Here is a 27170-nt window from a genome sequence, read left to right as displayed (position 1 = left end):
GCAATGCCAGCCTTGGGCATGGGGGAGGAAAGGCAGGGTTTGGGCGAGTGGGGGGTGGAAGAACGTGTGTGTGTGTGTGTGTGTGAGCAGCAATGGCAGCCTTGGGCATGGGGGAGGAAAGGCAGGGTTTGGGCGAGTGGGGGGCGGAAGAACGTGTGTGTGTGTGTGTGTGTGTGTGTGTGAGCAGCAATGGCAGCCTTGGGCATGGGGGAGGAAAGGCAGGGTTTGGGCGAGTGGGGGGCGGAAGAACGTGTGTGTGTGTGTGTGAGTGTGTGTGAGCAGCAATGCCAGCCTTGGGTATGGGGGAGGAAAGGCAGGGTTTGGGTGAGTGGGGGGGTGGAAGAACGTGTGTGTGTGTGTGTGTGAGCAGCAATGGCAGCCTTGGGCACTGGGTTGGGGGGGAGGCAGGGTTTGGGCAGGTGGGGGGCGGAAGAATGTGTGTGTGTGTGTGTGTGTGAGCAGCAATGGCAGCCTTGGGCATGGGGGAGGAAAGGCAGGGTTTGGGTGAGTGGGGGGCGGAAGAACGTGTGTGTGTGTGTGTGTGTGAGCAGCAATGCCAGCCTTGGGCATGGGGGAGGAAAGGCAGGGTTTGGGCGAGTGGGGGGTGGAAGAACGTGTGTGTGTGTGTGTGTGTGAGCAGCAATGGCAGCCTTGGGCACGGGGTTGGGGGGGAGGCAGGGTTTGGGCGAGTGGGGGGCGGAAGAACGTGTGTGTGAGTGTGTGTGAGCAGCAATGCCAGCCTTGGGCATGGGGGAGGAAAGGCAGGGTTTGGGCGAGTGGGGGGTGGAAGAACGTGTGTGTGTGTGTGAGCAGCAATGCCAGCCTTGGGCATGGGGGAGGAAAGGCAGGGTTTGGGTGAGTGGGGGGCGGAAGAACGTGTGTGTGTGTGTGTGTGTGAGTGTGTGTGAGCAGCAATGGCAGCCTTGGGCATGGGGGAGGAAAGGCAGGGTTTGGGCGAGTGGGGGGGTGGAAGAACGTGTGTGTGTGTGTGTGAGCAGCAATGCCAGCCTTGGGCATGGGGGAGGAAAGGCAGGGTTTGGGTGAGTGGGGGGGTGGAAGAACGTGTGTGTGTGTGTGTGTGTGAGCAGCAATGGCAGCCTTGGGCACGGGGTTGGGGGGGAGGCAGGGTTTGGGCGAGTGGGGGGCGGAAGAACGTGTGTGTGAGTGTGTGTGAGCAGCAATGCCAGCCTTGGGCATGGGGGAGGAAAGGCAGGGTTTGGGTGAGTGGGGGGGTGGAAGAACGTGTGTGTGTGTGTGTGTGTGAGCAGCAATGGCAGCCTTGGGCACTGGGTTGGGGGGGAGGCAGGGTTTGGGCAGGTGGGGGGCGGAAGAATGTGTGTGTGTGTGTGTGTGTGAGCAGCAATGGCAGCCTTGGGCATGGGGGAGGAAAGGCAGGGTTTGGGTGAGTGGGGGGCGGAAGAACGTGTGTGTGTGTGTGTGTGAGCAGCAATGCCAGCCTTGGGCATGGGGGAGGAAAGGCAGGGTTTGGGCGAGTGGGGGGTGGAAGAACGTGTGTGTGTGTGTGTGTGTGAGCAGCAATGGCAGCCTTGGGCACGGGGTTGGGGGGGAGGCAGGGTTTGGGCGAGTGGGGGGCGGAAGAACGTGTGTGTGAGTGTGTGTGAGCAGCAATGCCAGCCTTGGGCATGGGGGAGGAAAGGCAGGGTTTGGGCGAGTGGGGGGTGGAAGAACGTGTGTGTGTGTGTGAGCAGCAATGCCAGCCTTGGGCATGGGGGAGGAAAGGCAGGGTTTGGGTGAGTGGGGGGCGGAAGAACGTGTGTGTGTGTGTGTGTGTGAGTGTGTGTGAGCAGCAATGGCAGCCTTGGGCATGGGGAGGAAAGGCAGGGTTTGGGCGAGTGGGGGGGTGGAAGAACGTGTGTGTGTGTGTGTGAGCAGCAATGCCAGCCTTGGGCATGGGGGAGGAAAGGCAGGGTTTGGGTGAGTGGGGGGGTGGAAGAACGTGTGTGTGTGTGTGTGTGTGAGCAGCAATGGCAGCCTTGGGCACGGGGTTGGGGGGGAGGCAGGGTTTGGGCGAGTGGGGGGCGGAAGAACGTGTGTGTGAGTGTGTGTGAGCAGCAATGCCAGCCTTGGGCATGGGGGAGGAAAGGCAGGGTTTGGGCGAGTGGGGGGCGGAAGAACGTGTGTGTGTGAGTGTGTGTGAGCAGCAATGGCAGCCTTGGGCCGGGGTTGGGGGGAGGCAGGCTTCCGGCAGGGCTTGGGCGAGTAGCAACAACAGTCCCTGCCTCTCGGAAATGCGGTCACCCTATCTAGTATAAAGAAAAGCAGGACTTGTGGCACCTTGGAGACTAACACATTTATTAGAGCAGAAGCTTTCCCCGGAGCTACAGCTCACTTCGGCAGATGCATCCGATGCAGCGAGCTGTAGCTCACGAAAGCTTCTGCTCTAATAAATGTGTTAGTCGCCAAGGTGCCACAAGTCCTGCTTTTCTTTTTGCGGATACAGGCTAACACGGCTGCTGCTCTGGAACCTGTCTAGCATGTGCCTCGCTGCTCGCCCAAGCCCTGCCTGCCCCCCGCACGGGGAAGGGGGCTCGGGAGAGCGGCTTGGGCCACTGCTGGGGTGGGTGGCAGAGCCTGGGCCAGCCCCGCAGCGGAAGATGGCCATCCGTCCCATGGGGTGCAATTGAGCCAGGGCGCACGGCTGGGGCTGGGGCCCAGGGAGACCCGCGGGGGCGCTGGGGCTGGGGCCCCCGGGCGGAATGGAGCGGGGAGGGGATGGGGCCTGGGCGGCCAGAGAGCGGGGGGAGGGGGTGACGGGGACCGGGCCCCTGGAGCTCAAGGGAGCTGGGGGCCGATGGGGGCCCACAGGCCCCCGGACCCGGAAGTGCTCCCCGGTTGCCATGGCGCTGACGCCGGCCTGGCCGGGGAAGATGGCGGCGGCCGCGCGCCCCGAGCCCGAGCCCAGCGGCTCCATCCGGCGCTACCTGGCCCGGCTCGGCGCGCTGCGGCCCCGGCCCGGCCCGGCCCGGGAGGGCGAGAGCGGCAGCGGCCGCCGCCCCGAGCTGCACCTGCTGTTCGACCAGCTCATCTCCGAGAACTGCGGCCCGGGGGCGCCGGGGCCCGCGGCGGCGCCGAGCCCGCAGGTAACGGGGCGGATCCGAGCCCGCGGGCGCCGACCGGGCTGGGGAATGAGGCCCCCCCCGGGGGGCAGGGACCCCGAGAACGGGAGGGGGGGGTGTCTGGCTCGCGGGGACGGGGGATGGGCGGGGTGGCAGCTGTGTGTGGGGGGGGGGGGCTGCAGGGTTGGGAGCCTGCGTGTGGAGGAAGGGAAGCGGGGTGGGAGCCCTGTCTCCGAATACCCCCCCCCGCCTCACCCGCAGCCAGGCTGTACCTGAGGCAGGTGCTCCCTTGCCACCGCCATCCCCCCAGGGTTGCTCCCCACGTGTCGCCACCTGCCCCCAGAGACTGATCCTGATTTAAACCATACCATGGAGGGGGATGAGTGTTGCCCCAGTTGAGCGTAATGGCTCAGTACAGGCCTGTTCGCAGCCCACCCCTAGGATGGAAACCTTCCGAATGGCCACGTCTAGGCTAGAAAGTTGTACCTCTTTCCTACTGTACCGGTGCAGGTAGCCGTTCAGCCCCTCGTCTGGACGCACTGTCCGCATAGTCGTGCTTTACGCCAGTGTAGCTATTCCCATATGGGAAGGGGACTAACTATACTGGCATAAGTCGCCTTTATACCAGTATGGCTATGTCTCGCGCTTTTACTAACTAGCTTAACTGTTGAGGTTTAAAAAAAAAAAAAATCAACTTCCCCTCACCAACATAATTATATCGGTATCAGAGTAGCAGCCGTGTTAGTCTGTATTCGCAAAAAGAAAAGGAGGACTTGTGGCACCTTAGAGACTAACACATTTATTAGAGCATAAGCTTTATAATTATATCGGTACAACTTTCAAGTGTTAACCAGGTCATTTTGGCGATCCGCTGTGGAACGAGTTTCCTTGCTGGTGCAGCCCCATATGCTTACTGGAACACCAGTCAGGAAATTGTAACGTTAACATTAACCTTAACTCTGCTCCTGTGCTGCAATTCACATATAGGTCAGGTGCCCTTTGCTCACTTCCTGGTGTTATAACCACGTTAACTCTGCCTGCTTCCCCGCATCTACTCTCTTCATATGGCTAATAGACCTACTAGCTTATCTATAGGTCATGACGCTCTGGAGCTGGCCAAAATTTGGAATTTCCAGTTCATGGGAAATTTTATCATTTTGAAGTTTGGTTTCAGACCAAACCCAATTTTTTTCAAACTTTCCCAAGAACCAGAAGTTCCAAAATACATTGTTTCTGAAAGGAAGTAAGTTTCCTGGATCCCCAGCAGTCCCTCTGTGAAATTGACATGATTCATATCAGTTTCACAGTCTCCCCCCTCCTCCTGTCCCTTTAGCAAGCTCTGGGACAGCTTGGCCATACCCACTCCCCCAGGACTGGAGATCCCAGGGCTTCCAACCTCCTGGGCAAGTTGGCTCCCTGAGCTGCCTGAATCCTATAGCTGGGAAGGCAGCTGCCCTGAGAGTTGGGCATCCCAGGGAGCCCAGCTGAGTAGCAGGAATCCTGGAAGTCCTGAGAGCCCCAGCTTGAGTTTAGCCTCTCAAGCTCCCTACTGAAGTGTCAGAAGCATAGACCATGAGGTTCTGTCTACACAGCAGCTGGGAGGGCACTTTCAAGTGTGTGTAGACAGACAGCTAACCCAAGCCATCATGAGCATGCTGCTGTTTTTAGCATGCTAGCTCAAGTCTGTCCATCCTCCCACCTGCGACATAGACATACTCTGAGAGTCACGGCTTTTAGGAGTGCCATGCTTCCAGCTCTTGCAGCAGGGAGCCTGGAAGCCAGGCTGAGTTGTAGTAGTCATGTGCAGTGGGGTAGGGTCAGTGGTAGCAGACATCTCTGGTTTATATGCTGTGGGTAGGAGAAGATGATGAACATAATTAAGATGGTTGTTAGCACTTTCTTTGACAATTTCCTGTCTCTGCAGCATTTAGATTCTCAATTACTGCACAACATCTTAGTAATTGTTTTGTAGGGGGAATACATTAACTATGCAAAAATGAAGATAATTTATTGGGGGTACGTTGTATATAGCATACTACTTTGACATTGAAGCAGTGACAATCTTCAGTTACCCATTAGTCTTCCTATTTGTTTTTCACAGCAGTTGCCCGGCTTTTCTTTTAATTTTGGGAAGTGCTTAGGATAATCTTCTCCTTTCACCCTAATATTTTACACATTGCTCCTTTTTTCTTTCCTCTGTTCCTTGGTTTCCTACCTCCTCTTTTTTCTTTGGTCTTTATTGTATGTTATGCCTTAGTCTTTAAATATTATTTCTCTCACTGCTGGTTTCTTAAGTGGTATTTTAGAGGCAGATCCAGGACGTGGATGCCTGTGACATATGGACAGTCAGTGGGACAGTCTACTCACTAGGCGCTCTATTGACTTCAGTTGGGCTCCACACGGAATCATAAGACTGGAAGGGACCTCGAGAGGTCATCTAGTCCAGTCCCCTGCACTCATGACAGGACTAAATATTATTTAGACCATGGATCCAGGTGTTCTGCCCATGCAAATTCATTTGCACAATTGAGACCTTAGCTGATGGGATGGGCTCTACTCTGAAGCCACAATTTTGTATTGGGTCAATGATAAATAATCATTAAGGCTTCTGGCTCTTTTTTCTTTAACAATTTTTTTTTTCCAGGATGTTTGTGCTCTACTTGTTCAAGCCTGTCAACTGGTTCATCTCAATCAGGAACATCTCGTCAACAAAGTTTGTCAGCTCATTCATCATTTACTTAACAGATTCCAGGTATGGAAAATTTGATGGTTCTGTTCCTACCCTTCCAAGCACATGGATGTGGGCCAAAAGGGCTCTCGTCTCCATGAGGCAGAACTTATAGAGAGGATCTAATATGAACGTGCTTGTATTATCACCTTCCTATTCATCCTACCATTCTTCTGGTCTACAGTCCTAGCTTGGCTATGCCTGGCTAATGGGTTGCTGATGTAAGAACTGCATGTGCTGACCCTCTCACAGGAGACGGAAAAGCTTGTGTATTATGCCTTCAGTCTTGGGGGGGAAAAAAGATCCCATGGCTGTTTCCTAAATGTAGGCTGTTTCTGTAGCAGCATGAATTTCTAACAGCCAAATCAGTTGGGTCGCTACCCAGATAGAGGAATGTTACCCTGACTTGAACAATGTGCAATATAATAAGGATGCCTTTCGGAAGCTCTCTTTTAATTCTGTGTTTTTATCTGATGACAGGTAGTGGTTGATGAACAGAATTTGGATTTTCTTCTATCCTATTCCATCTCTGCTCTCAAACAGTGCAGCTCTTGGACACACACTGAAATTCTGCAAGCTTTAGCAGCTCTTCTTTACAACAATGGACCAAATTGTCGGAAGGTAGGTTGAAAGCTGTGCTGAATTTATTGCTAAGAGAAAGTGATCTCCAAAGTCTCAGATCCCTAGACTCCCTTCCTGTGTCTTTCCTCCAAAAGAAAAGAAAAATGTCATATTCCCAGACACACATACTCTCAACATTAACTCCATTTTAACATAGTATCAGTAATTGAAGGGTAAAATGCATTACAGGGATGTTGTAATAATTCTATAATCAAGCATTACAAATCCATGAAATTAAAAGTTAAGGTTACACTGAAGAAAAATCCAAACATATTAAGGTAAGAAATGCACAGTTAAGGCACCAAACAACTTTAACTTTGCCCTATAGTGAGGCTGTACAATAACCATAGCATTGTTTTACTGTTTGTTGTTCCAGATTAGATTAAACTGTTTTAATATACGTTACTTTAGATTTTTTTTCCATATTTTTTCCACTTCTAGCATCATTATAGGGCAAAGTAAGCCCAGAAATCTGCTTGTACAGCTGCTTTGCATCGGCAGATCAGCACAAAGCAGCTGCAGCACACTGGTGAATGTGGACCTTAATTGACTTATTGGTTTAAAGGGTTGTGTTGATGAGACCAGTGCTATGTGAAGACTGGCCGGCCCATGGTGTCCCCATCTCAGCCAGATGGAGAGGTGACCTAGACAGAATTGCCCTGCTGTAGCATGTGCCCCACCTCCCTGTGAGAGCCTATTTCCTGCTATAAGGGCAGATTCCATCACAGGAATGGACTTTAGATTATGCACCACTGCAGGGTGTTCAGCATGTTCCCTCAGGGCTCCGTCTCGCTCAGCGGGAATTTGAGATTCACGCAGCAGCAGGATCAAACCCTCATTGTACAATGGAGCTGAAATAGCGGTACCATGAGAGCCTTTCAAGCACAGATGCCAGAGTTAGCATGAAGCTATGGGCTCTTTAAAGAGCAGTGACAGCTGCACCAAGTGGCCTACCACTGTGAACTCCTGACACCCAGGCAGTCTCCCTGACACCACTGACTCATTACAACCAATAGAATTTTTGCTTGCAAATTACCTGTAGAAAAAAGGTATTACTGGATTGAGTTACCTGTGATGTCACAATGATACCTCTTAAGAGTTCCTGAGCTGTTGACTTGAACCTGTCTGAAGCCTGTATAACAATAGCAATTAGATACAACAATTGTTAATAACTTAGCTTAATTACAACCTAGTGTCTTGAAATATAGTCTGTGTACAAGGTATTAATTAACTTTAATTATCTGCAAAATGTGAAGTGTTTATGTTCCATTGTTAAGATCTTTTTGGGGCAGAGAAAAGACTGACACAGACAGTACATTTCTTAATACATTTTTAAATTAATTTTACTTTATAAACTAGTTAATGGATTCACTTTTAAATGCTCAGAAAATTCATTCTATACCCAAAGAGCAAGTGCTGTAAATTTGGGAAGGGTGTGCTATATTTTTCATACAAAATAAGGAGGTTGCATCTCTGCTTAAGTACAAAGTGGAACTCAGTCTTAACTATAGGGTCATGACTAATGCCTTCATAATAATGAATGACAACTTTGCAAATGAACATCATTTCTAATCAGAGGATATATAAATCCTAGTTCTGTTTGAATATCAGTCAAACCTATTCTGTAGTTGGTATATCTATAGCTAGCTATAAGATTTAAGGAGTAGCTTGATTTATATCATATTGACTGTAGATCTGTTGTTCTGAAGTAAAAAGGGAATTTGCCAATTGATTTACATTCACCAGACCTGACTGTGTATCTTGTTGGCCCATAGTAACTGTTAATGGTTTATTTTAGTATCTCCCAGATTTGCTGGGGAAGAGTGGACTCTTGGTACAGTTCAGTGATCTTGCTCAGCCTGATGTGGAACTCAGGAGGGCAGCAGTACACAGCATGGCAAATCTATGTCTCAGGTATTAAATCAAGTCTTTTCAGTGATTTTTATGAGTGCTTTAAAAGATGGGCATCTGGAAATGCTGACAGCCAGCCTGTTCAGTCCACCTGCTAAGAACAGTAAAGGTGAGATCAATGCAATCGTTTCAGGGCTATATAAATAGTCCCGTTGCCTTGAACAGTCCCATTGATGAAAGCCAAAAGGAGAAGATTTTTTTCCCCAACAGCTTTGTTTTGTGTTGCATCCTGGAAGTTATAAACATGACTTGTGTGTGAAAGTTAAAACTGCAGTGGTCCTAGCCATTTGTCATACTCATTCAGGGAAAACCAGGAATTCTCAGATTACCAAAACTAAAATTATTTCTTAAAGCATTTAATTTGGGGGGGGGGGAAGGCGAAAGGCAGGTATGTTGTGCTACCTGGTCTATGCAGGCCGTAGTCAGTCGGTTGATGTGGTGGTTGTTAATGTTTATGAAACAATTGATTACATCTTGCATTGGGATTATCTGTTACAGGGGAATGGTTGGTCTATGAATGATTTGTTATAAGATTCCAAGAATTAATAAATTGATGCCAGAGCAAGATCTCATTACTTCCTGAAAACCTTCACTAAACTATTCAAATACAGAGGGAAGCTTTTTCTTGTTTGTCTATGACAAACTTAGACTGAATAATCAATCAGTCTAAGTAAGCAGGAGTTTAGACCTGCTCTAAAGAGCTTTGCAATTATGAAGGAAGGTTTGATGTCCCACAGAATGGGACCCTTAAAAAGGAAGAGTCTACTGAGGTCCTGGATGAGGTCACTTAAATATGAGCAAAGTGCAGTGTCTGGCGCTTTTGAATGTGATTTTCTAATTGGATTCTATTGTCAGGAAAATCACTCGCAGTTTTTGAGCCTTATTGTGGACATTATCAAACTTGCACACTGGTGACTTGAGGTAATTAAACATATGGACACCAGCTGCTTAGGGATCTAGCACAAAGAAAGTTGTTTAATGAGTCTAGAGCCACTGCAGTAATGCTCATGTTATGATAAGATGATATGCAGGTAGCACAGATTGAAGTGGTGTAGTGATTGCCTTCTTTATATTCATTAGTAAAGAAAGATAGGTGGCTATTTAAATTAAAAAAAGGTAAACTTGTCACTGAATTAAGGCAGTCTGTTTTTGTGAAAACGAAGGAAAATGTAAAAGCCTTTCAAGGTCCTATTAAGGGCTAAATTGTATCCCAAGATATATGCACGCAGCTTCATTAATTCACCTGTGTATGAGGACATTCCCAGCAGAATAGTGACACTGCTCCCATTAGTGTCATTCTGCACCTACTCACAGCCTGGAATACCAAACATAGGAATCCACTTTAATCAGGCAGGAGAAGCCAGAAGCTAGAGTAAATTTTTGGCGTACTGAAATTTTACTAACCAGTGTTTCCAGATAGTGTTTACGGTGCTAGAGTTTCATCCTTTGTAGGTGCCAAAGTGCAGTCCCACTCCATGTCTCTGCTATGCTGGGGAAAGAGAGATCTGAGCTTGTGTAACGTTATCTGTAAGAACAATTTGTATAGCTTTATATTGAGAGCCACAGCTCGACTAGCTCCATCTGCTTTCATTTTAGTGTGCCTGGACAGCCATACTTAGATGAGTCTTACAGAAGTCTGTGCTTTCAAACTTTCCTAAATGTGTTACAGTCTTCAAAAACCTCTGATGTAGATGACATCACTTTTTGTATGGTACGTATGAGGCTAATATGCTGAAATACACTAATTTTAAAGTTATACTACATCTTGCAGTGGAACATCTAGACAACTTTTAAAATTTGATTTGAAATAAGTAAGTCTGTTATAATCAAAGGCTTCCTGTTTGCCAGAGGCTGTACACGTATTGGGAGTTGGAATATTGCCAGCTCAGACTTGGCTAATATCTCTAACGTCATTTTACTTGAGTAACATGAAAATAGTTCCAAGTATCTCAGTGGTGCTAAGCAGTCATGTTGTTTTGCACTATTAAGGTATGAAGTTCATAAATTGACAGATGCTGTCAATTTGTGTGTGTTGGCTAATTTGAAGTTATTTTTAGCTGTTACAGAATGCTCTGAAAGGTATCCAGTCGCTCTTAAACGGTGGGAAGATGAAGCTAATGCAGACTGATCAGCTTGGGTCCCTTCTTGCTGTGTTAAAGGTGAATAGTTTCTTGGTTTAAATCCACTTTTAGAGAGAGAGAGACTGTGTAGTGTGTGCTCCCGTTTCACTTTAAGTGGGAAAAGGTAGAGAAGACAGAAGAATCAATCAGATGGAGAGCTGATGTGTGGGGAAGGAGGATAAGATTGAAAAATGGAATGAAAGACATGGAAGAAGGGGAAAAGTTCTCTCTAGAATATGATAAAGCCTTCAGTTCTCTCACTTGGACTTCCTCTCACAAAGAAAGTGGTCGCAACGCCTTGATGGTTAAGAGGCAAGTCTCTCATTAGCTTCAGTGCTGGACCCTTGCTAAAATCCTTCTAGAAATAGTTGAATTTGGTTGCCAAAATTTGTTTGATTAGAGCATCAGAATTACTATACAGGCATTTTGTTGTGCTAGTTGAGTCTCCTCGTGCTGACTTATGTGCCATTGGCAGCTTGGGTGTGAGTGTAGGGAGACAAGACCCAGAGAAGAAAGTCATAAGGAAAACTGAAAACAATTGGTGAGCACCTGAATATACGACGATTCTTTGCATATCCAAATGGACCAGAATGCTGATGTTCTTGTTACTGTTTTAGAAATGCATGTTCTATGGGCTTCCTGGACTGAACGTGGAAATGCCTGCAGTCTTGTACCCAGCTCCACTTCCTCAGTATGATGGACGATCACCTGTCAAACAGGAACAGTCGGAATTGAACACCATTAAACAAACAGGGGTAAACTTAAATTATACCACATGTTGATTTTTGTGTGGGTTTATTTGTTTTGACTGTATATTTCCTATTATGGTGTGAATGGTTGAAAGTTCCTTCACGTTCTCGGCATTTGGTGTATTTCACATTGCTTGCCTTAATGGCGTTGATTATAAATTTTTGCATTGAATAACAAATTGCTCTGTAAAGTCAGATGACTAAAACAGAGGGTTCTGCAGAGATTGATTTGATTGACTCTAGCTGTGTGCATCAGTTATTCATTTGTAGTCAAGAACTTGTGGCCTGAAGATGTGGGACTGATGGTGGCATTTTCCATCACAAGTTACATTACTTCTCTTCTAACACACAATCACTTTTACTTTTTCCTAGGGAAGTCAGGCTCATCTAAAAATGAGTTTTCTCCCTTGTTTGTGTATCTCTGTTTCTCTCTCCCTTTGCTGTTTATTATTTAACCCTGTAAAATATTTTGAGTTACAGATTACATGAAAGTTGTTAAACAAAATAAAGCTGTAGGGTCATTTTGTTGGCTTGTAATCTTCTTTTAAAGTTAATGAGTATCTCCTATAAATTCAAAAGAGTTACAGGAACACTTACATAAAACACCTGAAAAGATATCCTACTGTTAAGTGTCTCAGTGTAAAAATACTTTTTTCTACAGAAAAATAAAGGAGAATTGTGGAAACTCTTGTAGTTACACTGATAGTTGGAGGTTAGTGTTTATGTATATCTAGAGGTTTGCATCCAAAATGTCCAAGCAAACCAGTCTTGTAACATGTACCTATGGGACATTAAGGTGTTAATATTAAGTTTATTTTGTCTTATTAAAAAATGGAGTATGCAAGTTGAAATCAATTAAGATCTGATTGTGTCAGTGTATGTATAATTAATTTATGTAACACTATTTCATAATAATAACTAATGATGAAAACTTTTTCTTTGACTAGCTAAAATCAATCTGTCTCTCTAAAATAAGCCATTGATGTGCTTATAAAATGTGCAGCTCCATGTTGGTGAACTTAAGTACTGAACACGCTAGAGTTTATTCTACTTTTTGGGATTTTAGAGTCTCTCCTTTTCTCGGAAGTGACCATATTGTCATTCAAAGAGATTTGCAGAATAATAAAATGTTTTCTGGGTGCAAAATTCTTTCTTTCGTCTCAGCCTTTTGTGTTGTTTTTTTCTTGTTCACACAGACCCGAAGAAAAAAGTCCAAGGGGAAACAAAAGAAAGGACAGTTGGGGGAAGAAGTGAAAGAAGAATTAAAAAGTGATGTAGGAGATGGAGCAATCCATGCAGTGGATATATTTCAGTTACGTTCAGGCGATGCACAAAATAATCCTTGTCTAAATCCCTGGAATCGCACATTAGATGCTGCATACATGCCTGCTGGAAAGGATCACTTATCATCATGCTGTCCCAGCTGGAAAAGGATCAGCAGCAGTGAGTCGGAGTATTCTGATGCTGAAGGTGGAATACAAAGCAAAATGAGGTTATTGTTGTTCATGTAAATGTAAAGCATGGAAGCAAATAATACTGTGGTTCATAACAATAATGCTTGCATGGCATGTTAAATTATGCTTTTTGTCCTTTTTATAGATCTGGCACCAGTTTTGCCCATGTGCAGCGTTTTACTCACTCTCCCACTCACACAATCCCAGTACTGAATTCTTAAATGAAACTCTTAGAGAAATCATTTAATGTGATTTATATAATTTATTAACTAAGAAAGCTGAAAGGTGGTAATTAGTAGTAGTTTGAAAGTAAACTGATGCTTTTTCTTTTTTTTCCTTTTGGCCTTAGCTATTCTACTTGAAGTTCTTATAGCTAGTCAGTAACCTGAATAAATGAGGTCAAATCAATTATTTTTTCAGAGCTGCTATTAATTCATCTTTTTGTTTAATTAAAGATTTTATCAAGCCAAAGTTCGTCAAGGGGCTTTAGCCTGTTTCCTTTCCACTATCAAATCAATAGAAAAAAAAGTTCTTTATGGCTACTGGTCAGCATTTGTTCCTGATACACCTGGAATAGGCAGCCCACAGTCTGTGTCCTTGATGACTATTGCATTGAAGGATCCTTCTCCAAAGGTAAGTGAAATTGCTGTCCTAAAAGCCTTGCTTTTCAGGAACTAGTCTTCAGATTTTCCTTCCTTGATCTTTAGTATAATAGAGCCGTCTTGCTGGGGTCTTTGTGGCCTGTATCACTGTACTGGACAAAGAGCGGGTGCATTATTAGGATAACAAAAGATCTGTTATGTATGTAGACGCTAAAATTATGAGACCAGGTTATTGGAGCTGAACATATTTTTCTTGGAGAAAATTTTGAGGTGACCAAAGAGTTTCCAAAATGTATGAAAGGGGTTGGTCAAATTAGAAGAGATAAAAGAAAACTTTTCACACTATGTTAAGGATTTGTCTGCACAGGAAAGTTAGTGCGCAGCAAGCTACTGTGTGAATTTAAACCACAGTAGCTACTCTGCACTAATTCCGCCTGTGGACACACTCTTCTTGTGCACTAACAGTGCCCTCGGGAGGTTTAGTGTAGCACACTTCCAAAGTGTATTAAGATAATGTGCACAAAGGTACTCTTACTGCGCACTCAGTGTGTCCACATGGGGAATTAGTGTGGAGTAGCTAGTTCTCACCAGTTATTGTGGGCATTTTCTCTATGTAGACAAGCCCTACGAGGTTCAAAAAGTGGGGGTGGTCCCTTCAAATTGAGAAATGGTGGCGCTTCACACACACAGGATAAATATATGGACTGTTGTACCAGGGAAGGCAATTGAAACAGAATGTGAATTTGAGATATCTGTTTGTTTCTAGAGGAGGCGTCCAGTAAGATGAGTGGTGAAAAAAGCTGGAAAGTTTTAATTAAATCAACCCCCAAAAAGGATATGTGTTTTGAACTGGATGGGTACTTTCCCATAGCATTTACAAACCGCTAGTTGATGCATGGTAAAGATCTGCAAGGTCCAGAATTGTACATTTTAGAATGCTCTGAATTCCAGATGTGGAGATCTCTTTGGTGACGCCTGAATGGTAAAGGGCAGATCATTTATAAACTTTTGCTAGGAGAATCCAAGGAAAACTGGGGGACGAGGTGTTGAATTCCAATACCCCAATAATGAAAAGAAATGGACACTTGATAATAAGTGAGTTTCAAAGCCAGGCCTGTCAATATCTGCTATTGACCTGCAGTCATAACATTTGTGCAGTTATAGAGTACATACTCTGCATATTAACATGTTTTTTGGAGGCCAACAACATTCTGTCTTAAGTGTGTTGCAAAATGCTGTCGTGCTTCAGCAGAGCTGGGTTCCATGATGTTAGCATATCCTGCAGCCGGGACACACACACACTAACTTTTTTTTCCCAGCGAGGAGAAAGGTGCTGTGTAACAGGCACACACAGAATGTGAAGAAGCAGAATAAGGAAGGTTTGACATTTTCCCTCAGTTTCTATGATTGAAACAGAATTGAAATCTTGTATCATTTCAGACTCGGGCCTGCGCTCTTCAAGTTCTCTCCGCCACCTTGGAAGGTTCTAAGCAGTTTCTTTCCGTTGCTGAAGACGCACATGACCATAAAAGAGCTTTCACTCCTTTCTCGGTAACGATTGCTTCCAGCATCAGAGAGTTGCATCGCTGTCTGCTGCTAGCCCTAGTGGCAGAATCCTCCTCACAAACCCTTACTCAAATTATCAAGGTATGTACGCTTACTTTGAACGTGCTTACGCTTTGTAAGTGTCTCCGATTCAGCCTCAAAGCAATTTTCTAATAACCTTCACAGCAGACCTCATGCTTTCCAGACATGACTGAGACAGGGTGATTATGCAAAAATCCTGAGAGCTGCCTGGGTCACAACAGCAGGGTTTTTTTTCTTTCTTACAAGGCTTGGCAAATTGAGTCTGCCTGGAAATTTCCATTGTTTCTCTTGAACACAGTTTTATTGTTTCCATATTTCTCTTGTGGCTTCTGTGCTGAGCAGATGTACAAAATAGTGCTGTAGTTGTAAAGAGTTTTGGTTTTTTTAATGGCAATTTTTATTTGAGTTTTTAATCTAAAATATTCCTTCCCTAGCTCGATTTTTATGATTTGTCATGTTTGATCACAGTAATTGTTCTAGAATCAAAGCTTTTGGGCCCAATTTTCAAATACTGACCAACTCTTTTCAGTTGTTTGCAAATTTAATCAATGTAGTTGCCTAACTCACAGTACAAAACAAGAGAGCCACATTTTCAGTTTGGCCTCTGTCACCTCTCATGCGGTTATCTCTTGTATGTTTTAGTGCCTGGCAAATTTGGTATCGAATGCACCGTACAGCCGCTTAAAACCTGGTCTATTGACAAGAGTTTGGAACCAGATAAAGCCATACATTCGTCATAAAGGTTTGCATTGCACTGGGCTGGATTCTTTTCTCGCTGTATATGTCGATTCTTAACTCGGCATGAATTCTTGATTGCTAGTATTTTTTTATTTTATTTATTTGTTTGTTATTTATTTATTTAGAAACATTTCCCATGATTGGTAACTATGTAAATAACTCCACTGCTTAGTGGTGTTTACCTTTTATTTTATTTTTCTTTATTCTCTTTAACAGATGTTAATGTTCGGGTTTCTAGCCTCACGTTCTTAGGCGCTGTAGTATCTGCTCAAGCTCCTTCATCAGAAGTACAGTTACTTCTGCAACAGCCTAGTTCTTCCGGACTAAGTAGCAGCGGTACCGCAACCCCTCATCACTTCAGTTCCTCTGAGTGGTGTAGAAGAGCACCACCTTCGCAAGGGGAACCCATGGACAATTGGGAGAGTTCATCTTCAGAGCCTTGCTGGCTCATACGTCTTTGTATCTCCACTGTTGTTCTGCCCAGAGAAGATTCCTATTCTGATAGCGATACTAGCTTCACAGCTGGTACTGTCTATGAACCATCTCCTGTTCGACTGGAATCTTTACAGGTAGGAATGGAAAACTATGAGATGAGCCAACTAAATGTATGAAACTAAGAATAAATATCCAATTTCTCCAGTACCAGCCGGTTCTTCTGCCCTTATGATTTTGGTAACCTTGTTTGATGATGGGGCGTGTATGCATCTGGTAAGAATTCTGTGTTCTCGCTTTCCAGTATTGCATATAAGTTAAATCTTGACTAGAAAGATCTGCTATCAGTGAAATACTAACAATAGATGACTTTGGCCTGCGTGAAGCACGGTATAGGAAGGTTGAGACTCATAAACTCACCTCTGTTTTTCTTTATGCAACAATGTAGAAAAGTATAATTTTGTTGCTTCCATCCCAAGAAAATTAAGCAACCTCATTCCCATGCCGGAGTAGTGAATGCTTGTTACAGCTGGTTTCGTTAACCAGGACAACCAAACTACAGGAGATTCAAGGCTTGTCACTTTTGCAGATTCTCTTTTGCCAGGTAGTAGTTAGCTACAGGAGAGCTCACTTAAATTAGATAAATGAATTTATTGCAAGTTCCTGCTTGATAGTGCTTTCAACATGTTCTGTTAAACAAGACAATAGACTCTACAGAGTCCAAATATCTTTTGTGTTCGCTAGTGTGTGTTGTACTTTCTAGCTCTCATGTTAGAGTTTAGTGTATGGTTACTGCATTGACTAAAATGTTCTCTCTCTCTTTTCATTTTGGTAAATTCCATTCAGTATTTATTTTTTTTCCTTTTCTGCAGGTCTTGGCACTTCTTGTGAAGGGCTATTTCTCTGTGGCTCAGAGCTATTTATTAGAGCTTGGAGAGGTGGCTTCCAAATGCATGGAGGAAACAGATCCGTCCATTCAGCTCCACGGTGCCAAAGTAAGAACTTGGAGAAATGCAGATAGCTTTTTACCGAGTGTTGTGCTGCACATATGCTCTAAAAGTATTTGTAGCTAAACTTGATGTGACAATACCTTTATTATAATTCAAGACAATTGTATGGAAGGAGAGCTCTGAATGTGCTTCTATGTGTCTATTTCATGCAGTACACTACAAAAGAAGACCTATACCTTCTCCATACTGTAGCTAATTGTGCAATACTGTACTCTAGGACATCAAGAAATACAAGTTTGGGCCCCAATCTTGCACTCTTTTCACCCTCATAATTCCATTGAATGTTATGGAAGCATTCCAGAATTGGACCCTTATTTATTACTCTAACAACAGTTGATTTGGGAGTTTTCATTTTGTTCTGGATACCATAAGACATTTCTATCCATTTTGGCACAGAAGTTTACTATGTTGCCCTACTTGGAGACTTTATTTAGGGAGAGCTTTTCCACTAACTCTGAGCTAGCAGTCAGAGAGTGTAATATAAAATAATGTAAAATAACAACAGATTTCATTCATTCTGTAAATGACTGTGGTTTGTGCTAAATATTTCCATAGTCAAATAATACTTGAGTTTGCTTTGATAAGGAGCCAGTTCATTTTCTTTTTCTTGGCAGCTTCTGGAGGAGCTCGGCATAGGCATAGTACAACAGCATAAACCAGATTCAACCATTGCTGTCAGTGAGAAAGTACCTGTCAACTTGGTAAGTATATGGACTTTAGAGGTGGGATTCCACCTAATTAAGCCTCATGTTGTGAAAGCTGCTACAAAGTGATTGACTCTGAATGTGGTTTAACAATCTGATGTAAAGTGGAGGGATAGTACAAAGTATCTTTAAAAAGAAAAGGAGTAATTGTGGCACCTTAGAGACTAACAAATTTATTTGAGCATAAGCTTTCGTGAGCTACAGCTTACTTCATCGGATGCATTCGGTGGAAAATACAGTGGGGAGATTTATATACACGCACAGAGTGATCACTCTCCTTACAGTGTGTATGATAAAACCCATTGTTTCATGTTCTCTGTGTGTGTGTATATAAATCTTCCCACTGTATTTTCCACCGAATGCATCCGATGAAGTGAGCTGTAGCTCACGAAAGCTTATGCTCAAATAAATTTGTTAGTCTCTAAGGTGCCACAAGTACTCCTTTTCTTTTTGCGAATACAGACTAACACGGCTGCTACTCTGAAAAGTATCTTTAAATGCTGGTATGGTATACACCGAGGTCAGCAAACTATGGTAGTGTAAAGATCTACAAATAAGCATGGATATAGGATTTTATTGTGATAGGCTGTTTCCTGCTATTAAAATGAACTGACAGGAACTGCTGTTGTCGATACTCATCATTTTAACACAGTATATTTGTGTGTGTGTGCGCATGTTCTATCCTAGGATAGATACAGCAACCTTTGTCAAAGCTGAATAAACCTCCTGGTAAATATCAAGCTAATTTAAGAAAGTGACAGCAAGGAATGGTGGGCATCTCTTGTCTGACTACTTGAGACAGAAATTTTATACATAAAGGGGCTCTGTCACATTTGGTTAGGCCTAAAATTAGACCTACTAGCGTCGTTTAGATTTGTGGACAAGTGCTTTTTATGAGGCACAAGTATTCACTGTACACTTTTCCTTTGCTCCCGCTTTCTGCTGTAACTTTGGGATCAGGAAGAATATCAAGGAGCTCAGATACTACATATGATAGGGATGCTATATAAAACCCTAGATAGAGACACGCTACAGCCTCAGTGACATTTCATAGGAAAGTGGTCCAAGAGCCCACATCAGTATTCTGCCTGCTACAAGAACTGAGTAGGTGGCTGATATGCTAGTGCTTGTGATCACAGATAAATCCATTGCTTGGGGCTGTTTTTGACAAGCTTGCTGAAGCTGAGAAATTGGGATTCTGGCAATAATGTAGGTCTGTTAGCCTTCAGTTCACAGAAAGAATATTCTATTTTAAAAATGATTTTAGGGAATGTTAATAAATGAAACAGAAATGAAACAAGCAGCTCAAGCCAAAACATTATTTGTACAACTAACTATTTTAAGATTTCCAATAGTTGGAATAGTCAATTTCCTGCTCATTTATACCCACTGATGTGATACTAGGTATGTTTTAAAGATGATCTTAGAAAAGACCATCCATTTCAGAGATCAGAGATGTGGGCAATATTGTCAAGATGTCACCTGACATCAGCATCAATTGTTTAATGGTTTCAGTTGGTAAACATAGTTTCTCCACTACAGGTTGTATCTTTTTGGACTATGATGCTAAATGGCCCTTTACCTGGTGCCCTTCAGAATGCTCAGCATCCTACCCTTCAGACAAGTGCCTGTGATGCTCTTTCTTCTATCTTACCGGAAGCTTTTAGCAGTCTGCGGGTAAAATACCACATCTTTTGGTTGTCTCTTTTTAAGTACTAGAATCTTCTGGTTTTATCCCGCTAACTATATTAATACGGAATCCGTGTTAAATTCATACGAAGGATGGTCACTGCTTTTTTTTTTACATCCAATCTTCACATTAAAAAACCCTGTGTAAACCATGACCAATTAAGATTAGAAAAGGCATGCTTGGGAATATTCAAAAAGTTTGATTGTAGAGGCATTTTAGGAGATGGCTACTAAAGGAATCAATAGACTGTTTCAAAGCCTTGAATATTAATGGCCTGGTTGAATAGCCTGGTTGTGTTGCATGGCAAACAAAGGCCTTTAGAATCTCATTCTGTGTGTGAGATGTGGAAGATATTGCTATTTTGCTGATAAAGTTCAGCGAAGCATGCAGACAGCTGAACTGAAGGCAGTGGACTGATGTTGTTCACACACTTGGTTTTTTTTTTTTTTAATTTGGCTGGCTAGCAAAATGTAGCTGAAACTGTAATGTTTGCTTTCTCTCAATTGCAACTGAATCTGATGGCATTACTCTCGTTTTACACAATGAAATATGCTTCTGTGCTTTAAAGCCTTGGCAGCATATAGCCACTGTATTGTGCAGCTCCATTCATGTCACTGTGCCCTGCTTGCCTCAGAGAACCCTGCCAGGTCTCATTTACAGAGGAACTGCTAATGCAGCAATATCCCTGGAATTCTGTTGGTCCGGCTTCTCCAAGCACAGTGTGTACTTCATCTCTGTACTTTGATCCCACTTCCCTTTCAGCCTTTGGTGTCAGTCATTGCCCACTTTGACCTAGGGCTCTGATGCAGCACAGTTGACTTGGCTGCAGGCTTGTATACTCACAAACCGTACAAATGTGAACTTTAACGTGCTTTATGATCCCTCTTTAATGCTTTCACACTGATGAGTGACTCTCTCTCATGGCATGTTGGCTCCCCTACAGTTACAATCGTTCCTGTTCTATCCAGGTGGGTAGTGAACCTATTGTCTGCCCCAATCCTTTTTGTTGTTCCTTTTCCCCCAGCACACATGCCCTAGCTGGTTGCCATTGTATCACAAAGATACAGCTTGGTGAAATCAACAATGCCCTGTTTACCAGCCTTGGGGTAATTTATGTTAAAAGTGTGGAGTACTCCTTTCTCCTGGGTGGCATCCCAAATGCCAGCCAGCTCTTCCACTTATTTGCTGTATAGGAATATGGGACATTCTCATTGCTTCTGCAGACTCCTGGTGTTAATTGTTTAAAACACACATCAGTTCTTAGCTTTTTCTTTTTCCCCCAAAGAGGGTGCTCTGCAGTACAATATTGTCACCGCTGTTCTCTTTTAAGAAATGCTTCTCTCTGTTCCCATTGCTAATTACAGGATGACCAGCAGATACTGTGCATCACGCTACTGCTGGGGCTGAATCACAGTGAGAATCCACTGGTGAAAGCTGCTGCTGCCCGAGCCCTTGGAGTCTACGTCCTTTTCTCATGTCTTAGGCAGGTTAGCAGTGGGCCATTATTATCTTACTCGGAGCTCTTTACAATGCATTTGTTGAGCAGCAAGCTGTAGAACATGAGGTTTCTTTGTGGGAAGCAGGTCTCCCTCTTAGGCCAATGGTTATACAACACGCTGAGATATTAGCTTGAAATATTTTTGGAGGTTTGCTGGTACTTCTTCCAACCCTGCCCACTCTGTTCTGTGGGCACTATGGGCAATGGAATCCGTGCAGTTTTTGCTGTGTGAAATGTGGTAGGAGGTGGAGTATCAGTTGGTGCAGTGCAAGGTCCTCACTTTGTCAGGTGAAAGGGCCAGCTAGGTATGAGGAAGCTCTAAAAGCCCTGGATCTGGCTGGGAGAGGATTGCGTTGATGCAGGAACTGCAGAAGGCAGCTGTAGGGCTGAAGACTCCTCCACAAGCCCTCGCTTAGGGGGCATGGTGAAGGTGGGGCTGGAGGAGGAGGGGCATGTTAAGAATAGGGTCAGAGTACGTAGTGTTGCAGAGTTTCCAGGCAGGGTTGTGGCCCATGAGCAGCTGGGACAGGTTGCCGTAACTTAGACAGGCCTAGAACTGTCTGTTATGGCAGGGGCTGTGAAGCAGCCCAAAACGGGGAGGGTACAAAGTTAGCTAAGAGCGAGGATAGCCCCTGTCAGGACTGCGAGTTCTGTGCTGTGTCTCTAGGAGGTGCAGCACAACATTTTATTCCAAGTCTGTCCCTGTGTACTGTAAAGCTCCCTTCAGCGCAGCATGCAACAGGGCCCGGGGGAAGTGTGAGCGTATAGCAGGTGGATTTGCAACTGTGCAGGTGGACCAAACTGCCCTTTGGAGTCATGTTAACCCACTTGGTTGCAAGAGAGGATTCCATTGTTTTTGCCACATGGTTGTGAAATCTTACATGGGTGACTATTTTGATAAACTTGAATCGTAGCTGAAGTTGAAATTTTAGTCTAAAATATTGTGAAAGAAAAGCTTTAATCATAGACAAGGAAATGGAAACAAAATATAACATACCACGAAAGAGAAGATTAGAGAGACAGCTCAACAGGGAGTTTGGAGAAGCAATTACTTATTCAACAGTGACATTTGATGAGTATGAGATTGTCAGTCCAGGTAATTATGTTTAAATCAAAGTAGCTTAAAGTACCAATGAAATTAAAATATGCAGTGAAATCATGTAGAAGCAGTCACCCAAGAGAGGAGCAAATTTGGACACTTTAGAGTTAGATTGTTAACTAGAGATCAAACGAAGCTGTACTGGGAACATCAGAGATACTTTAAAGTTGTTACTTAGCACAGAAGGTTGCTTTAATAGTGCTGGTGTTTGTGCAGATTTCACTGTGACGATAAAGACAGTGAAGCGTACAGAGCTAAGGAAAGCCATCTACTTTTAAAAAAAGAACTTCCATGCATTTTTAAAAAATGACAAAACTTTTAATTTTCTAGGATGTGATGTTTGTTGCCGACACAGCAAATGCTATCCTGAATTCCCTCCAGGACAAGTCTCCAAACGTCCGTGCCAAAGCAGCCTGGTCCTTGGGCAACCTTACAGACACGCTGATTGTCAACATGTAGGTAGCAACATTTTGGCTAATAGAACTTTATAAATGGCTTGAGATCTTTATTATTAGTCCCCCCAGTAATATATGAATTGCCATACCTGGGCAGACCAATGGTCCGAATGCAGGAGTGGCCAGCCTGTGGCTCCGGAGCCACATGCGGCTCTTCAGAAGTTAATCTGTGGCTCCATGTATAGGCACCGACTTCGGGGCTGGAGCTACAGGCACCAACTTTCCAATGTGCAGGGGGGTTCTCACTGCTCAACCCCGGCTCTGCCACAGGCCCTGCCCCCACTCCACCCCTTCCCTTGAGCCTGCCATGCCCTCACTTCCCTCTCGCCAGCCTCCTTCATGCCATGAAACAGCTGATTGGGAGGTGCGGGGAGGGAGGGTGAGGCGCTGATCAGCCAGGCAGCCAGTGGGTGGGAGGCTCTGGGAGGGGGAGGAGCTGATGTGGGGGCTGCTGACATATTACTGTGGCTCTCTGGCAATGTACATTGGTAAATTCTGGTTCCTTCTCAGGCTCAGGTTGGCCACCCCTGTCCAAATAGATCAATATCCTGTATTTGACAGTGTTCATTACCATAAATGTCAGAAAAAGGTGCAAGAACCCTTGTAGAGGACAGTTATAGATTAATGTGCCTGTACCAGAAGCTTCTTCCTAGCCACTCTTAATTAGAGTTTTCCTTATGCCTCAAAGTGTGAGGATTTGTATTCTTACCTTCTGTAGCTTGTGGATGTTTTCATTATCCACATCTAATCAATTTTTGAATTCCATTAAACTCTTGCATCCGATGAGGTGAACTGTAGCTCACAAAAGCTTATGCTCAAATAAATTTGTTAGTCTCTAAGGTGGCACAAGTTCTTTTTATTAAACTCTTAGTTTCATATCTTAGAGCACTTAGTTCCACAGGTTATGTACTGCATAAGAAAGAGATTTCCTTTTATCCTTTTTGTATCTGCTACATTTTGATTTCATTGAATATTCCTTTATTCTTGTGTTACATGAAAGGGAAAATAGGATCGTGAATGTATTTATTAATCAACCCAAGTCTTAGTACAGAACGATGGACCAGCCTGCTATTAACTTTTTGCCATATTGAAAATTTACCGTTGATTCCTACGCCGTTTTCTGTCTCTCAGATAGCAGTTTATTAACTTTTGCATTTCATTAGTCTTATTGCGCTACCAGCAGGCTTTCCTGTAAAATGTAAATCATCATTGCGTTAGGTGTAATATTATATGCTTTTACTATGCTCAGTGTTTCATAGTAGCAGCCGTGTTAGTCTGTATTCGCAAAAAGAAAAGGAGTACTTGTGGCACCTTAGAGACTAACAAATTTATTAGCGCATAAGCTTTCGTGAGCTACAGCTCACTTCATCGGATGCATTACATGCTCAGTGTGTTTGTCTTACATCTCCGCATTTTAGTTGAAATCAAGAGTATTGTCAACTTAGTCAATTATGTAAAGGAGTACTTGTGGCACCTTAGAAACTAACAAATTTATTTGAGCATAAGCTTTTGTGAGCTACAGCTCACCTCGAAAGCTTATGCTCAAATAAATTTGTTAGTCTCTAAGGTGCCACAAGTACTCCTTTTCTTTTTGCGAATACAGACTAACACGTCTGCTACTCTGAGACTTAGTCAATTATGTATCCTATCCCAGTCACCCTAGGGGGACTGTATCTTATCTTCACAGGCAGCTTGACTCTGATCTCTTCTTTTTAATTTCTAACTGCTCTGATCCTGGATGGTGTGTGCTTTTATTTTGTTAGGGAAATGATGGGGCAGAGCTTCCAGGAGGAATTCTCAGATCTCCTACTATTGAAAATGTTGCGGTCAGCAACTGAAGCATCGAAGGACAAAGACAAGGTACGCTGGAGTGGGGCAGGGAAAGGAATAAATCCAAGCATAAAGCCAAAAGCAAAATTAAAATGACTTTTTATTACAACATGTTTCATTTGAATAATCCATAAGAATGGCATAACCGGGGAAGTTAACAGTAGTACTTGCATACAAACAAATCCTATGTGCTGTACTGCAAAATATGTCGAGACTCCACCAATTGGAATTACCATAATCCACATCTACCATTAGATCAGTGGAGAATAAAATAATGCTGTCTCATTTGGAGATATGGACTGCTGGCACCTAGATGTTTACACTGAGTGAAGTGCAAAGTGTAGCTTTTTCTTGTCAGTTGGACACAGCCTAAGTTGGTTGAAGTTCCGGGCATTTTGTAAAGCCTGTCTTATTTTCCCAGGAACTTTTTGAACAGGCAGTTTGAGGGGTTGTTTTTCTGACAGGGTATGGGAAGGTTTTTAAAAAAAACAAAAAAACTAACAAACCCCCCCCCCCCCGAAATTACTTTATTTCAGCACTATATGCATTTCATTACTTCTGTATATGCACCAAGAGGCCTTGCCAGATGCATGTGTATAAATTGGAAAAAAAAAAATGTTGCTTTGTGTTTTAGGTAAAGAGCAATGCAGTTCGGGCCCTAGGAAATCTGCTTCATTTCCTTCAACCATATCACATAGTAAAACCCAGATTCAGTGAAACCATTAAGGAATCCATTCAGGCCCTTATTTCTACTGTCCAGAGTGAGGCCACCATGAAAGTACGGTGGAATGCATGTTATGCACTGGGAAATGTATTTAAAAACCCCGCCTTGCCACTTGGTAAGTAAAATCTTCCTTTTAAAAAATTTTTCACTGTCCTCTTTGGGGAATGCACAACAAGATGTGCAAAAAAACCCAAAACTTAAGGTTGTGTTTTTACTAAGAATTGATCTGGCATATGCATGTGTTTAGAATTAAAAAAAAGAAAGAAAGAAACCCTCAAAGGGCTGAATGTTTCTCTCACATCCAAGGACAGAATCTGGCCCAAAATGTACATTTGAAATTAAATAGACCTCATTCCTGCAAACACTTATGTACATGCTTAACTTGACTACATTGATTTCAATGCGGCTACTCATGGTAGTAAAGTATGTGCATGTTTGAAGAATCAGGGCAATAGCAGGTGCTAGATTTGAGCGTTAGTGACTCAGGATAATGTAAAAATATTGGACTCACTAATAAATTTCATCCTTCAGTGAAACCAAAATAAAATAAATTGAGGCCTCTGCCTTGTAATAAATGGCATCTACTCAATCACTGAGCTTCCAAAAAGTATCATTCTAATTATTTGAAAGAATTGTTATATAAGCTACACAGGTGGAGTCTAAATGTAGCGTCACTTGAGTATATTTTTTTTCAGATACAGAGGAAAAGGCTAGAATATTATTATTTTTTATTTCAATAAATCAAAACGCAGTTGATAATTTTCTGTTTATGGCAAAAATCCTGAGTCTTCAAATGAAGACAAGGTTGATCAGTGTAATAAATCTCTATGAACAGCTGCTTTTGTAACGTTGATTTTGCATGTTTTATTGACTGCAAACCTGTGCGCTTCCTAGGAGAAGCTCCTTGGACTGCACAAGCCTATAATGCTCTTACATCAGTGGTGAAATCATGCAAGAATTTCAAAGTCCGAATCAAATCTGCCATGGCCCTCTCCATCCCTACCCAAAGGGAGCATTACGGAACCACTGAACAGGTTTCCCAGATCTGGAGTGCCTTGGTTATTGCTTTGCAGAAGAGTGAAGACACGGAGGACTTTCTGGAGTTCAAATACAGTGCCAGCCTGAGAACGCAGATCTGCCAGGCTCTGATTCATTTGTTAAGCTTGGCAAATAGTACAGACCTGCCATTCATTAGGAAAACTATAGCAGAAAATGGGGATGTGATCAGATCCTATGTCTTGCAATATATGAAATCAGGGGTTGAAGAAGATGAAGCAGGAATACACACAAACTCTCACGGAAGAGACATATTGTTGAAAAGAGCTATTGAGCATATTTGTGGTATTGAGGAACTGTCAGAAGGCAAAGCTAAAGTAGTAGTAGCTGCTTATCTAGAAGATATCTTGACAAACCACATCAATTCCACTGAATTGACGGAGGCTTAGAAAGAGAAATCCATTGCTTTAATGACCAGTAAATTGTGCCTTCTGATTATATGCAGAGGGAAGTACACCGCTTCCATGTATGCAAGATGTCCAGGAGAGAGATTTCCTATTGGCAACATTAAAACATTTATTTCAAACTTATTTGAATCAGTTGAAACTCTTGAGAAAAGTTCTACAATGCTGAGAAAAAAACATTTAATCTCATTTACTTTCCTACTATTTAGTTTGCTGTAAATTGTCTCCATTTGGTTTGGCTGGTAATTGATCTGATATAGAGTTATCACTCTGAAAACAAATGTCTTTTTATTCTTTGTATATTTTATAAGAACAGAGCCTTTTATGAGCTTGTTTTCAAAGCCTTTTATCACGGTTAGCTGCTATCTTCAAAATCTTGCCCACAAAGGACACGGGCAGAATTGGTATTTTCTGCCTTAACTTTTCTGGAAATCAGATTGATCATAAATATGGAGAGTTGGTATACTCTTCTCAGCATGCCATTTTGTCACATTTATTGCATTTGTACAATAAATATCAAATATCAGTTGGAATGTTTGAACAACAGCTTGATGCAAATCAATTCACACACACTACTCTAGCCCACCTCCTGCACAGGTGGACTGCTTCACCAGTGCAGGGCCACTGACTTCACCGCTCTCCAAAAATAAACTCCTGCCCGAGTCGTGGACGTTTAATCCC

At 43.4% G+C, this 27170-nt stretch overlaps 1 protein-coding gene across 2 annotated transcripts; it reads left to right on the top strand.

The window, feature by feature from the left end:
• The first annotated feature begins 2856 nt into the window (after positions 1-2856).
• HEATR6 (HEAT repeat containing 6) lies at positions 2857-27022 on the top strand. Of its 2 annotated transcripts, XM_043499266.1 has the most exons (20): positions 2857-3101; positions 5722-5829; positions 6286-6426; positions 8225-8340; positions 9934-10048; positions 10395-10496; positions 11075-11212; positions 12403-12698; positions 13116-13293; positions 14703-14909; positions 15492-15591; positions 15804-16156; positions 16892-17014; positions 17644-17730; positions 19276-19410; positions 20788-20910; positions 22351-22475; positions 24239-24335; positions 24940-25144; positions 25924-27022. In XM_043499266.1, the coding sequence occupies exons 1-20, from the start codon at positions 2859-2861 to the stop codon at positions 26472-26474; spliced, it is 3543 nt and encodes a 1180-aa protein (XP_043355201.1). In that variant the 5' UTR covers positions 2857-2858; the 3' UTR covers positions 26475-27022. The 2 variants fall into 2 exon arrangements, with proteins under 2 accessions (XP_043355201.1, XP_038232063.1); XM_038376135.2 differs by lacking the exons at positions 2857-3101; positions 8225-8340.
• The last annotated feature ends 148 nt before the right edge of the window (positions 27023-27170 follow it).

This window comes from Dermochelys coriacea, chromosome 17, assembly GCF_009764565.3.
Source record: "Dermochelys coriacea isolate rDerCor1 chromosome 17, rDerCor1.pri.v4, whole genome shotgun sequence".
NCBI lineage: Eukaryota > Metazoa > Chordata > Testudines > Dermochelyidae > Dermochelys > Dermochelys coriacea.
The sequence above is the reverse complement of the archived record's forward strand: the minus strand, read 5'-3'. Positions and strand labels throughout refer to the sequence as shown.

Excerpts from the sequence above, each read along its gene's own strand:
- HEATR6 (XM_043499266.1), top strand. The coding sequence starts at position 2,859 with ATGGCGCTGACGCCGGCCTGGCCGGGGAAGATGGCGGCGGCCGCGCGC. Across the intron at positions 8,341-9,933 it reads ATGGCAAATCTATGTCTCAG|TGTGCCTGGACAGCCATACT; the intron begins GTATTAAATCAA and ends CTTTCATTTTAG. Across the intron at positions 25,145-25,923 it reads AAACCCCGCCTTGCCACTTG|GAGAAGCTCCTTGGACTGCA; the intron begins GTAAGTAAAATC and ends TGCGCTTCCTAG.